This window comes from Physeter macrocephalus, chromosome 2 (assembly GCF_002837175.3).
Source record: "Physeter macrocephalus isolate SW-GA chromosome 2, ASM283717v5, whole genome shotgun sequence".
NCBI lineage: Eukaryota > Metazoa > Chordata > Mammalia > Artiodactyla > Physeteridae > Physeter > Physeter macrocephalus.
Window position 1 is genome coordinate 32,830,905 of NC_041215.1, and position 15,063 is coordinate 32,845,967.

At 43.3% G+C, this 15,063-nt stretch overlaps 1 protein-coding gene and 1 pseudogene across 1 annotated transcript in view; both read left to right on the top strand.

Annotated features, from left to right (window-relative positions):
• Positions 1-15,063, top strand: part of CNTNAP5 (contactin associated protein family member 5) — an 879,838-nt gene that overhangs the window by 482,134 nt on the left and 382,641 nt on the right. Inside the window, exon 8 of the mRNA XM_024115033.1 lies at positions 11,021-11,285. Coding sequence (XP_023970801.1) covers positions 11,021-11,285 — 265 coding nt within the window. The remainder of the gene's footprint in view (positions 1-11,020; positions 11,286-15,063) is intronic.
• On the top strand, positions 14,225-15,027 carry LOC102975169 (UBX domain-containing protein 2A-like; annotated as a pseudogene).

Below are 15,063 nucleotides of genomic sequence, written 5' to 3' on the forward strand. Positions count from 1 at the left end.
CCCCCAGCCCCGCCCCCCATTCCCTGCATCTGTGCAGCGCTGTCCCCGCCTGAGCATCCCTCCCTCCTCGGAGCCCCTCCCCCTCGGCATCCGGGTGCAGTGGGTGAACCTTCCCCGTGGCCCAGGGCTGCGCTCGTTCCTCGCCACCTGTCCTCTGCCTCCACTCCTGGGGTCCTTGAGGATGGAGATGACACCCCCACGGGAGCGGTTCTGAACTAATCACTTGAGTTCATCAGGATTGGCTGGGACAAGCACGCAGCTCTCTGCTCACCTCCACGCTTTATCCGTCTTGTTCCACATCTTCAACGCCTTCCCTCTCTCTCTGTTCTCTCCAGCTGCTCCAATACTAACCATCCGCTAAGAACAAGCTCAATTCCCACCTCCTCCGTAAAGCCCTCCAGGACTACCCTCTGTTGATTCTTTTCCCTCTGAGATCCTAGAGCACGCTATACCAACCAGTTTTCAGGGGGAAATTCTTTGCCTCTCCTCCTGTGTGTTCATCTTTTCTCTCCAACTCGACTATAGCGTTCTTGAACGGAAATCAGTATTACCGAGTGACTGAATATACTTTTCACGAGTAAGAAAATCAACTTAGGATTTTTTAACTTTACAGTAATGCGAAAGCAATACGCATTCAGTAGAAACTACTTCGACTTTTGAATTTTGAGCTTTCCTCGGGCCCACCGTATGGGGAAAGACACTTCCTCCTGATGCTGGGTGGCAAAGCCCCAGCTCCCCACCAGCCACGCGACCACACCAGGAGACAGCGGATAGATGCAACCACCACGGACCCAGACAAGCACTCTGCTTGTCAGTACAGTAGTCAATAAATTACACGAGATGGTCAGCACTTTATTAAAAAATAGTCCTTGCATTAGATGATTTTGCCCAACTATAGGCTAACCTAGGTGTTCTGAGTGCACTGAATGTAGGTGAAGCTAAGCAGTGATGTTTGACACGTCAGGTGTATTAAATGCATTTTCAATTTATGATATTTTCAACTTACCATGGGTTTACTGGGACGTAACCCCATGGTAAGTTGAGGAAGATCTGTACAACAGAAGCAGCAGCCAAGGAACCAGTAGGAGAAATAATGGTTTTTATTTAAAGACAGTCACGGCATGGAAGCAACCTAAGTGTCCATCAACAGATGAATGGATAAAGAAGATGTGGCACATATATACAATGGAATATTACTCAGCCATAAAAAGAAATGAAACTGAGTTATTTGTAATGAGGTGGATAGACCTGGAGTCTGTCATACAGAGTGAAGTAAGTCAGAAGGAGAAAAACAAATACCGTATGCTAACACATATATATGGAATCTAAGAAAAAAAATGTCATGAAGAGATTAGTGGTAGGATGGGAATAAAACACAGACCTACTAGAGCATGGACTTGAGGACGTGGGGAGGGGGAAGGGTAAGCTGTGATGAAGTGAGAGAGTGGCAGGGACATATATGCACTACCAAATGTAAATTAGATAGCTAGTGGGAAGCTGCCGCATAGCACAGGGAGATCACCTCTGTGCTTTGTGACCATGAGAGGGGTGGGATAGGGAGGGTGGGAGGGAGGGAGGGAGACGCAAGAGGGAAGAGATATGGGAAAATATGTATATGTATAACTGATTCACTTTGTTGTAAAGGAGAAACTAACACACTATTGTAAAACAGTTATACTCCAATAAAGATGTTAAAAAAAAGTCAAAAAAAAAAAAAGAACAATGCTAGACACAATGCCCATGTTCTCGTTTGATCCTAAATCAACACTCTACCATTATTCTCGCAGCTATAGTAGCAAAAATTAAGGAATCAGAGAGACCATATGGTTTTCCTGGTAAATATTCATGATAAGAATCCAATTCTGCCTAAATTGGACAATTTCACTTACTTCTCAGAATTCAAAGCCAGATGTTCTCTACCCAACTACAGATGGATTTTTATGAAAAGCCTATGCAAGTAGTAAAGAGTAGCTAATTATTACGAGGCAGTCTAAGAGATATGATAAGTGTATGGTAACACTTGTATGGATATGTGAATAAATGGTCTAGGGACAAAAACCATTGGGACCTGGTGAAGAAGGCAGCCACCTCGGGGTTGGGGAGGGTCTGAAAAGGCCCCAGGAATGGGCTAGGAGGAAGGAGGGAGGGGGTGTGAGGGTGGATGCAGAGGCCCGAAGAGGTCACTCCTGGTGGAGGGAGAAAGGCAGGAAGTATATTGAGGGGACTGGTTGCCATAGTAACCACACACATGGATTGGATGAATGAGCTTAAGAACTTGCATTTGCTGTCGGTGTCTTCACACAGGAGTGGGAGGGGCCACTGGTCAGGCAGGTGATGGTCAACCCACAGTGCAGGGCCATCTCTGCTCTGTGCTATTTGAGGTCCCTAGGCAAGCAGAGGAGAGTGGAAGCCCCTCAACCCTGCACAGCACCTACTATCAATTTTACCTGTGGACTATCTGTTTGCTGTTCTCCCTCCCTCACCATTCTAGGTAGAGCCCTCCACAAACCCTTAAGTGCCCGAAGTATGGCCCTTGAGCATCCTTTCTTGCACACAGTGCATACTCTATTCCATACTTACAGCCCCCTGAGGGATGCATCTCAAGCACGATATGACCCTACTGCCTAATCTATACATCAGTTCTCTCTTCACCCCCTTTCCATTCTGTTTTGTCCATAGGATCAAGTTCTAGTACCTTGACATGGTCTAAAGTCTTAATGATTGCATCCCTTCCTGCCCTTCCCACTGGATCTTGCCTGCTGTTATGCTGGCTTCTGAACTGCCATCAGCTGACCTTCTGGCAGGTCCTTGTATATACCACCCACCTTCCTGTCTCTGACCTTAGAAAATGCTTTCCCTCTCTACTTGGATAAAACTTCTGCTCACTTTCCAATTAGTTACACCTGCTCTCCTGTAAAATCTCAATTCCAGAGTCACTTCCCTAAGGAAGCCTTTTGTGACCCTCCAGATTAGAAGAGACTTCCTTTGTGTGAGACCTTACGTACTGTTTCTTCATAGCAATTAATAGTGTGGATGTTTTTCTCTGCCCTCCAAAGGGAGGGCCTGCTTGGGGAGGATGAATCAATGAAAAGGGCTCGCCTCCTCCCACTGACACAAACCTGCTTCTTGTGTTTTAAGGTCCTGACCATTCTTAGGAGTCCATCAAGCTTCATGAATCAGATAGGGGACAATACAGCTCTTGTGGTTAATGGTACAAAACAAAGTGTTTTTCCATAGAAATGGACAGTCTTTCTAAGATGGTCTACGAACAGATCTTAGAGTTTCAACCTTCTGTGCTCCATCCATAGAAATCAAACTCTTTTGTCTGAGAAAAGAGGTGGGACAGGAACTTCTGTGTTTTGAAGGTTGCAAAGGAAAGGCCATGGTGGACCCCAGAGAAGGAAAGTGGACATGGTTTGGGGGACCCCGAGGGACAGATGGGCCCATCACTTCTGGATACCTTATCTTTTGGGGAAGAATGAGCATGTATGAGCATGAAAGCACTGGGCACTAAGAACTGCCATTTGGGGGACAAAGAGAGGCCCCCACTTATAAGTACCAGCGACCTGTGGCTCAGTGGGGCCATTGTCCCATGGAGGGTCACCATCCAACCAGGGCCTGCTGGTGTTGTCAGGTGAGGTACATCAGACACCGAGGATTTAGACTCTTCAGTGTAGAGTGACCTCCTTTTGGGACAGTGAAAGACCCTGTAGATCTTGTAATATATTCAGGGAAAGAGAGACCATGGCAGCGATACTGACTTTCTTGAAGTCTCATCTGTAGGATCAGGGCTAGTTGATTTACCTTGAAGATTTGACCACCATGGTGCATCCCTGTGTCATGGGACACTTTGCATCAGTTACAGTCAAAAATGTACATTTAATGACTATAGACTGAAAAGGAACAGGATCCCATTTACGTGTATAACTTTTAAAGCCCTGTGCTTAGCTCATGGTTTTACAATGTTGGAGAAATCTTGAATGCATGTTGAAATCCCTACTGAATTAAATCTACAGTAGAATGGAGAGTCTGAGGCATGGAGTGTCCTTCATGGAGATGGGATGACAGTTGAATTAATGGATTAAGCTGGTATATAGGGTAGAATACAGTCTGTTGACTTTTTGCTGCTCTCTGTTTTGACACCTTTCTCAAGTACATTGTCTTCTCTCTCTTTTTTTTAACAATTTTGTCTTCTTTAAAATTGAAGTATAGTTGATTTACAATGTTGTGTTAGTTTCAGGTGTACAGACACACACACGCACACACATACATATATATATATTTCATATTCTTTTCCCTTATAGGTTATTACAAGATACTGAGTATAGTTCCCTGTGTTATACAGTAAATCCTTATTGATTATCTATTTTATATATAGTAGTGTGTATATGTTAATCCCACAGTCCTAATTTATCCTTCTCCCACCCTTTCCTCTTTGATAACTGTAAGTTTGTGTTCTATGTCTGTGGGTTTACTTCTGTTTTATAAATAAGTTCATTTGTATCCTTTATTTTAGATTCCACATATAAGTGGTATCATATGGTATTTGTTTTCTCTGTCTGACTTACTTCACTTAGCATGATAATCTCTAGGTCCATCCATGTTGCTGCAAATGGCATTATTTCATTCATTTTAAGGCTTGAGTAATATTGTCTTCTTGTATGCTCTTTCTAAATCATTGCTGGGGACTCCCTCAAATGCTGTCTTGAGAAGGATTCTGAAGTCATAAATGGCATTATTGAAAATGATTCAATAGTCCGTGTTGATTTCAAAAGTACTACTTTTTCATTTAGCTAATTTCTCCTTTCTCTCCATTGTGGTGAATGGGGCTGAGTATCAATGCCTCTTGACACTTTGGCATTTCTGCCAGCAACCAGCACAGCTGAGATGGATGTGGAACGGGGCAGGGGGTGCTGCACAGCAGTGTGACAAACAGCTCAGCCAGGAACAGTCACATTTGTCAGGACACTGGGTGTAGAAGGCGTTTCCCATCTTTTCCCATCTCTCTCTCCTACTTGCCCTTGGACCTACCGTTGGAGAACAGAGCAGGGAAGTGCTCTAAAAACAGGGAAGTTTTGGACAGCTCAGGCAGCTGCATGGACACAAGGACAACAGAGGACAGCATGAGGAAAATGTGGGAGACAGAGTGGAGAGCACGGCCTGCTCTCTGATGTGGAGACACCGTCCAAAGACAATGCATTTCCAAGTTCTCCTGACTCCCTGTTGAACAAAGCATTGATCCCCACACCTGGCCTTACCTTAACCAGTGAGAATCCCTGAGGCATTTATTTGAAGTTCTTGCCACCAGAATCTTGCTGGGGACCTTGAGTGTCCCCTGTGTGCCTCTCAAGGGCTTCTGGGTTCCCTGGCCTATTTCAAAGGTACTGGGGCCCATTAGACTTTCAGTGGAATGCAGGGGACAATCTCAGTTCCTCTAGAGCCCCGCTGTCCTGAGAACTACCCTCCATGATTGTCTATCCAGAGAACACTCGCAAAATGGCTTGAGTGGAGCTAAATATTGGACTTTTTTAAGGGTTTTTTAAAATTGAAAAATAGCTGATTTCCAATGTTGTGGTAGTTTCTGGTGTACAGCAAAGTGATTCAGTTATACATATATATATTATTTTTCATATTCTTTTCATTATGGTTTTTTACAGGATACTGAATATAGTTCCCTGTGCTATACAGTAGGACTTTGTTGCGTATCCATTCTGTATATACTAGTTTGCATCTGCTAACCCCAAACTCCCAATCCATCCCTCCCCTGCACCCCCTCCCCCCTTGGCACGCACAAGTCTGTTCTCTGTGTCTGTGAGTCTTATACACTGGATTTTAAATCAGTGCAGGAAGGGGCATTTTACAAAATCCTAGGCTTCTACCTTCAGCCTTGTCACCTTTCCCCCTTCTACACAGCCTCAAACTTTGGGTGCAGCTTTGCTGTGGCAAATTGTTACCAGAGGAGTTGACACTGACCTCAGGAAAAGTAAAGGGGAAGAAGAGTTACTGCTACTCCCAAGTTCCCTGTGGGAGCATTTGGGATTTTGCTTTGTTTAAAAGACAGCCTTGCCTCAGTTAATCTGCCATCAGTGGGGATATTTCATCTTGAAAGGATATCAACCATAAATCCAAAAATGCAGATTAAGGGGCAGTGGGGCATGGAGGAGAGAGAGCCAGGTGCTTGCTCTGGGCTGGGGGAAGGTGGTGGTGGAGAAGGAGGAGGAGAGGGACCAGCAGGAGGCAGTGGTGGCATCCTCGCTGGGGTGATGGTGCAGGTGCAGGTGCTTGGAGCTGGTGTGGAGCTGCCTGGCTGAGGGGTGCCTGGTCCGGGGTCTGCAGCACTGCCGATTCTCTCCCGGGGGCAGGGGGTGGGTGGGAAAATGCTGAGCAGGTTGATAAGTGGCAGCAGCAGGGGCCTGGAGCATGAGTACTGCTGCACCGTGTGCATCTGCTGGATGACAGTGAGTACACCTGTGCCATCCAGGGAGATTCAAGATGGCAGAAGAGTAGGTGGACGTGGAGTTCATCTCTCTCCATGGATGCATCAGGAATACATCTATAGATGCAACAATTCTCACAGAACACCAGCCGGAAGCTAGCAGAAGACCTTGGACACTGGAAAGGACTATAAAGATCCTGGCATAACTGAGATGAGCGACTTGCAGAGTCTTGGTCCCTCGGCCAGAAGTCGGGCCTGAGGCTCTGGAGTGGGAGCACCAAGTCCAGGATGCTGGACCACTAGAGAATTCCCAGCCCCAAGGAAGATTAATCACCAAGAGCTCTCAGGGAGGCCTCTATCTGAATCCATGACCCAGCTCCACCCAACTGCCAGCAGCTCCCAGTGTTGGACCCCTCACACCAAACAAACAAGAGAGGAACACAAACCCACCCATCAGCACACAGACTACCTAAAGTCATACTAAGCTCACAGACACCCCAAAACACACCACTTGACAAGGCCCTGCTCTTCAGAGGGAAAAGACTCAGCTCCACCCACCAGAACGCAGATACCATTCCCTCCCATCAGGAAGCCTACACAAGACACTGGACCAGCCCCACCACCAGGGGCTGAGAACAGAAGCAAGAGGGACGGCTATGACCCTGCAGCCTAGGGAAAGGAGACCTCAAATACTGTAAATTAGACATAATGAGAAGACAGAGAAATATCCTACAGGCAAAGGAGCAAGATTAAAACCCACAAGACCAAACAAATGAAGAGGAAACAGGCAAACTACCTGAAAAATTCAGAGTAGTGAAAGTAAAGATGATCCAAAATCTTGGAAATAGAATAGAGAAAATACAGGAAATATTTCACAAGGACCTAGAAGAACTAAAGAGCAAACAAACAGTGATGAACAACACAATAACTGAAATTAAAAATACTCTAGACGGAATCAATAGCAGAATAACTGAGGCAGAAGACCAGTAAGTGAGCTGGAAGATAGAATGGTGGAAATAACTAACGCATAGCAGGATAAAGAAAAAAGAATGAAAAGAATGTAGGACAGTCTCAGAGACCCCTGGGACAACATTAAGTGCACCAACATTCGAATTATAGGCTCCCAGAAGAAGAAGGAAAAAAAGAAAGGGTCTGAGAAAATATTTGAAGGGATTATAGTTGAAAACTTATGCAACATGGGACAGGAAATAGTCAATCAAGTCCAGGAAGTGCAGAGAGTCCCATACAGGATAAATCCAAGAAGAAACATGCCGAGTCACATATTAATCAAACTAACAAAAATTAAACACAAGGAAAAAATATTAAAAGCAGCAAGGGAAAAGCAACAAATAACATATAAGGGAATCCCCATAAGGTTAACAGCTGATCTTACAGCAGAAACTCTACAGGCCAGAAGGGAGTGGTAAAATATATTTAAAGTGAAGAAAGGGAAAAGCCTACAACCAAGATTACTCTACCCAGTAAGGATCTCATTCAGATTCAACAGAGAAATCAAAAGCTTTACAGACAAGCAAAAGTTAAGAGAATTCAGCACCATCAAACCAGCTTTACAGCAAATGCTAAGGGAACTTCTCTAAGCAGGAAACACAAGAGAAGGAAAAGACTTACAAAAACAAACCCAAAACAATCAAGAAAATGGTAATAGGAACATACATATCATTAATTACCTTAAATGTAAATGGATTAAATGCCTCAACCAAAAGACACAGACTGGCTAAATGGGTACAAAAAGAAGACCCTTATACATGCTGTCTACAAGAGACCCACTTCAGACCTAAGGACACATACAGACTGAAAGTGAGAGGATGGAGAAAGATATTCTATGCAAATGGAAGTCAAAAGAAAGCTGGAGTAGCAATACTCATATCAGAAAAAATAGACTTTAAAATAAAGACTATTACAAGATACAAGGAAGGACACTATATAATGATCAAGGGATCAATCCAAGAAGAAGATGTAACAATTGTAAATATCTATGCACCCAACGTAGGGGCACCTCAATACATAAGGCAAATGCTAGCAGCCATAAAAGGGGAAATCCACAGTAACAAAATAATAGTAGGTGAATTTAACACTCCACTTACACCAATGGGCAGATCATCCAAACAGAATATAAATAAGGAAACACAAGCTTTAAATGACACATTAGACCAGATGGACTTAATTGATATTTATAGGACATTCCATCCCAGAACAATAGAATACACTTTCTTCTCGAGTGCACGCAGAACATTCTCCAGGATAGATCACATCTTGGGTCACAAATCAAGCCTCAGTCAATTTAAGAAAATTGAAATCATATCAAGTATCTTTTCCAACCACAACACTGTGAGACTAGATATCAATTACAAAAAAGCAGATTAAAACAGCAATGGGATATCAAAAGCAAGCTGGTAGACTTTTTTTTAACAGTGGTACCCAGTAGAGAGGAGGAAGTTCTCAGAGATGGCTGCCAAAAGCCTCCATGTCAGACAAACATAGGTTTGTCCCCCATTGTCACTGCTAAGGAGGACTCTGGCTTTTGTCGAATCACTTAGCTTCTCCAAACCCAATTTGTGCATTTTTTAAATGAATGCAGTGTCATTGTGTAGAATACATGAGATACGCACGTTAGCACTTAGCCTAATGCCAAATGCAGTATAATCTGTGGGCAATTTCTTGATGGATATCAAGGGCCTTACCCTTTGACACATTAATTAACTTCTGGGGATCTAGCCTAAAGAGAAGAACACATCTAAACAGCTACAAAAAATGATCAATGCAAGAATATGCTTATAGCGGTGTGCTTGATGAGTGCATCATTAGAAATGTACTATTGGGAGAAGTTTGTTTGGAAGCTGCTATTTGTTTTCAGAAATGCAGGACTATCACTAACAAATACATTTGGGACCTAAGGATGTTTTTTCAGGATTATGAGGCTGTACTACCTGAAGCATTAATCTGTTCTAGGATTAGGAGCTGTCCTAGGTATCTAACCCCACTACCTGGCCACTTTAGTGCAAAGTTGAATTCAGGCAGCCAGGCAAGCCAGGGCATTCCTCTTTCAGAAATCCCTGTCTTTTTTTTTGCAGAAGTGGCACTGGCTATGGAAATAGGTGGAGCTTAGCCTCTTTCATTGGCATTGAGAGATTTACAGGGAACAAGGTGTGTCTATGAATAGAACAGACTGTGTTTGCCAAGGGGGAAGGGGAGTGGAGAGGGATGGATTGGGAGTTAGGGATTAGCAGATGCAAACTAGTATATGTAGACTGCATAAACAACAGGGACCTACCGTATAGCACAGGGAACTATATTCACTTTCCTGTAATAAAACATAATGGAAAAGAACATGAAAAAGAATGAATATATATATATATATATATATATATATATATATACAACTGAATCACTTTGTTGTACAGTAGAAATTAATACAACATTGTAAATCAATTATAATTCAATAAAATAAGTTAAAAAAAAGATGTGTCTATGACTACTTAGAGGAAAACACTGCATTACACTTACCTGAATAAGCTCACTGCATTGTTGTAGAGGTTGGCTATAAAAATTCCAAATATCTTTCATATTGTAACACCTATTCATAATCTAGAAGGTATTCCAGGCTTTCTCCTTGTTCATCTAGTAAAAGTGACTCCAGCGCATGGCTCAGCTGGGCACATATATACATTTGTTTATTTTCCTGTAACTTCCTCAGATAAACTCGGACCCATTTTCCCTCACTTATGCAAAGGATAATCTTCTTCCGCTTCTTCCTGGTTCTAGTCTACACACACTTAATGCTGCCCACCTCTGGTCCTCTCATACATCCCCACCCCCACCCCCCACCCCCGACTCCCCATGTTTCTAAAAATACTCTTAATACATTAAAAATCTGGCCAGTGGTCACTTTACTGCTTCTAACTTTGAATGATAACTTTGGCAAGAATAAACTCACCTCCTTCATGGTCCATGGCCCTCTCTGTCCCACTTCAAGTTCAGAAACGACTCATTCCCCAGGGATGCCGTTTTGCTAATTTTTCCAAGCCTTTGCAAACACCGTGCCATCTGCTGAGAAGGCTGACCGGGCAGTCACTCTTGTCTTTCCCCAGTTCCTCCCAGGAAAGCATCGCCTCCCTTGTGAAACCTTTGCTTCTTTAGCTATTTCTTCTACCAGGCTGCTCTGGGAACTTTCCACATTGTAACAAAGTTTTCTCATGTGTAGCTCTTTGAAAGGTATCCCAGTGCTTGGCACTTAGTTGACCTGCAGTATGGCATTAGTCAATGAATGAATGTAATTAGTTTTATCTCTGGATCCCTAGAAACTTCTGATGCTTCCCATCCCCCCACACACCCTGGGTCTTGGATGACCCTCTTTGCAGATAGCACCATGATCCAGAAAAAAGAATGGAAAACAATCTTGTGGGTGTATCTGAACAAAGCTGACATATTTTTCCCTTTAAGATCTTGCCGCTGTATGGGAAATGATCCTGAAATTAAGGTCAGCTCCAGGTGGTTGTTTATATCAGCTGTCAGATTGCAGAGTAAACAATGGCTTTTATATATTTGATTTTTATTGTTTTCCAGGGCAATGTCACTTTTTCCTGCTCCGAACCACAAATTGTTCCCATCACATTTGTCAACTCGAGCAGCAGTTATTTGCTGCTGCCCGGCACCCCCCAAATCGATGGGCTCTCGGTGAGTTTCCAGTTTCGAACATGGAACAAGGATGGTCTGCTTCTGTCCACGATGCTCTCTGAGGGCTCAGGGACCCTGCTGCTGAGCCTGGAGGATGGAACCCTGAGACTCGTGATTCAGAAAATGACAGAACGTGCAGCTGAAATCCTTACAGGTACTGTCCGCTGACAACTTCTATGTCGGTTTCTTGTTCAGCCAATTCGATACATGTTTGAGGATCTGACCAAAACATACAGACTCCAGCTCCCAGGGATGCGGGATGACCAGTCTTCACAAATTTACTCTTAACTCTGAAGAGCCAACATTTTTTTTCTTTTATTCTTCTTTTTTAAATTTTGTATTGGAGTATAGTTGATTTACAATGTCGTGTTAGTTTCAGGTGTACAGCAAAGTGATTCAGTTATACATAGACATGTATCTCTTCTTTTTCAGATTCTTTTCCCATCTAGGTGATTACAGAGTATTGAGTATACTTCCCTGTGCTATACTGTAGGTCCTTGTTGTTTATCTATTTTATATATAGTCGTGTGTATCTGTTAATCCCAACCTCCTAATTGATTCCTCCCCCCATCTTTCCCCTTTGGTAGCCATAAGTTTGTTCTCCAAGTCTGTGAGTCTATTTCTGTTTTGTAAATAAGTTCATTTGTATCATTTTTTTTTAGTTCAATATATAAGTGATATCATATGATATTTGTCTTTCTCTGACTTACTTCCCTTAATATGATAAACTCTAGGTCCAATCATGTTGCTGCAAATGGCAATGTTTCATTCTTTTTTGTGGTTGAGTAATATTCCATTGTATATATATATACCACATCTTCTTTATCCATTCATCTGTCAATGGGCATTTAGGTGGCTTCCATGTCTTGGCTTTTGTAAACAGTGCTGCAGTGAACATTGGGGTGCCGGTGTCTTTTTGAATTACAACCTCCGTACTGTTCTACATAGTGGCTCCACCAATTTACATTCCCACCAACAGTGTAGGAGGGTTCCCTTTTCTCCACACCCTCCCCAGCATTTATTATTTGTAGACTTTTTGATGATGGCCATTCTGACCAGTGTGAGGTGATACCTTATGATAGTTTTGATTTGCATTTCTCTAATAATTAGCGATGTTGAACATCTTTTCATAAAAGTTTTTAAAAGCGTTCTCAAAAAGCTGAAGATTGGAAAGCACTTCCTTTTATAGCAATAGAGTATAGGTCCTAATGTATAGTAACGTGGAATAGATGTATGAATAACATCCTGACTCTTCTATCTGCCATTCCTTCAACATGGAGCCATGGAATTTTCTCCCTCCTTCTCTACTTGTTATCTAACTGATGTCCCCTGTCCTTCTGGAAGCAGTGTGTTCACTTAGTGACAAGTACTTACCGAGGTCAGACCACCTGCAGGCATTGGATTGGGGGCTAAGGCAGGCTGCTAGGTCAGCAAATCCTCTGAGAAGCCTTCCTGGCTCTACAGCCTGAATCAAACCCCCCTCCCCTGTGCACCCTGGGCCAATATCCATCCTGGATTATAGGACATTGAATCATTTATTTAATTTAAATGTCTTTCTTCCCCCACTGGACTGTGAGTTTTGTTATGCAAACAAATTAGAGGAAATTGAGTTAAGTAGTAAAGGACGTGACTTAATAGTCAAGATCAGGTCAGGCTATGGGAGAGCCTCAGATGTCAATGGGTGAACAAAAAAGCCCATTGAACCTGTTACCGAACCAAACCTGGGTCCGCTCACCCATGTGCAGTAAAGCCAATCTACTGACACTGAACTGTGGTGAAGGAAAGTACAGATTTTATTTCAGGGCACCAAGCAAGGAGAAGGGGCAGCTCATGCTCAAAAGTCCTGAACTCCCCAATGGCTTTCAGGTAAGGGGTTTTAAAGGCAGTGTGAGGGAGGGAGCTGCAGGGTGTGTGATCAGCTTGTGCACAGTTCTCAGATTGGTTGGCATCAAGGTGACGTTTCAAGCATCATCAACCTTCTGGTTTCAACCAGTCTAGGGTCTATGATGTTGTGGTCAGCATTTTTTATCTGGTGGGGGTCAGCTTCCTGTAAAAAAAAAAAAAAAACCTTTGGAATATGTGTCACGCCTTTGTCTTTATCTTTCAGGGAACTGGGAATTTGGTGATTCTGCCATGTGGCTGATTTATAGTCTAAATTGTTACCAGTTTCCCAGACCAACAGCTATTCTTTATTTCTACACCTTCACATTCCTAATCATTAACTGTTTTTTTTTTTTCCTAATCATTAACTCTTGAGCAGCCTTTTGAGACTTAGCGTAGGCCTGGGAGACTAAAGCAAAAGCCTGTTACTTCAAAGGAAGGGACACAGGGTCTGGTATACAGTTTCAAACCCCTGAAAATAACAGAAGGCCCTGGGTCTGTGAGTCAGACAGGCAGGTTCCAAAGGTGCCTTTTCCCCTTACTAATTAGTCTGGGGCCCTAGATGAACTTCTTAACTTTGTCTCCCATGTAAGTGAGAGTGCATTTGTTATCTACAGCTGGGTAACAAATTATACCAATATGTATTAGTTGAAAACCACACGTGTTATGTCTGATTTTCTAAGAGTCGGGAATCCAGGAGCCCTTTGGGTGATTCTGGCTGCAGTCAAGTTGTTGGCAAGGGAGACAGTCCTCTCAAGGTTCAACCAGTTCTAACTCTGCTTCCAGGCTAACTCATGTGGCTGTGGGCAGACCTCAGAAGATCCAAACGTATCCCCACGCCCTCTCCAGAAGGCTGCCTCATTGATAGGGCAGCACTCTTACCCCAGAGTGAGTGACCCTGGAGAGAGTGAGAAAGAACCCCCAGGACAAAAGCCACAGTCTTTGTATATCTCATCGCATCCTTTTCATCATATTCTATTCATTAGAAAAAAGTGAATAAGTCTAGCCCTTGCTCAAGTCAAAGGGGTTACACAAGGCTTCAGATATTAAGAGTCAGAGCCAGCCTCGGCATGCGCTCGGTGCCAGCAGCAGTAACCGAGGGAGACAAGCAGGGTCCCGGCAGCGTGGCCGCTGAGCTGGAGAGGGTCTGGGGGCAGCAGTGCTCCCAGTCTGAGGGGCTCCAGCCCAGCGGCCACACCAGGAGGAAGACGAAAGAGAATGAAAGAAGCAGATAATCGTGAAAGTATAAAGGAAGAACGGGTTTGTGAAACAGGATCTGACCACCAACCTCTTAGTGATAATCAGCAAACAAATTGTGACTATTTTGTTGACAGCCTTTTTGAGGAAACTCAGAAGGTTGGTGTCAATTGTTTGTCTGCCACTGAACGAAAGAAACTGGTAGGTGTAAGTACAAAATTATGGAAAAATGGATTCACAGTCAGTGATGGTTTCAGGAGTTATTTTGATGGTGCAGCTCAGCAGTTTCTGAACTCCATCAAAAAAGGGGAATTACCTTTAGAATTACAGGGTTTTTGATAATGAGGAGGTTGATGTTAAGGTTGAAGATAAGAAAAATGTAGTATGTATGTCAACGAAGCCTGTGTTCCAGCCCTTCTCAGGACAGGGTCACAGACTGGGGAGTGCTACACCAAAAATTGTTTCTAAAGCAAAGTGTATTGAAGTTGAGAATAAAAATAAGTTGTCTACTGTCTCACTAAACAGTCTGGAACCCATCACTAATATACAGATCTGGTTGGCCAATGGGAAAAGGAGTGTCCAGAAATTCAACATTTCTCATAGGATAAGCCACATCAAAGACTTCATCGAAAAACACCAAGGATCTCGAAGAAGGTCCTCCCTTTTCCCCGGCAAGAGCTCTTCCTTTCCTCAAATTGCTAGATGAAACACTCACACTAGATATTAGGTGTCATGGATCATTGGGGACCATCTCAGCGTCTACCTACAGAATGAGATTAAAAACAATCCTTACATCACAAGACTGTGACGATGATTAAATATGAGAGAGTGGATCTGAACCCTTTAGCACAGTG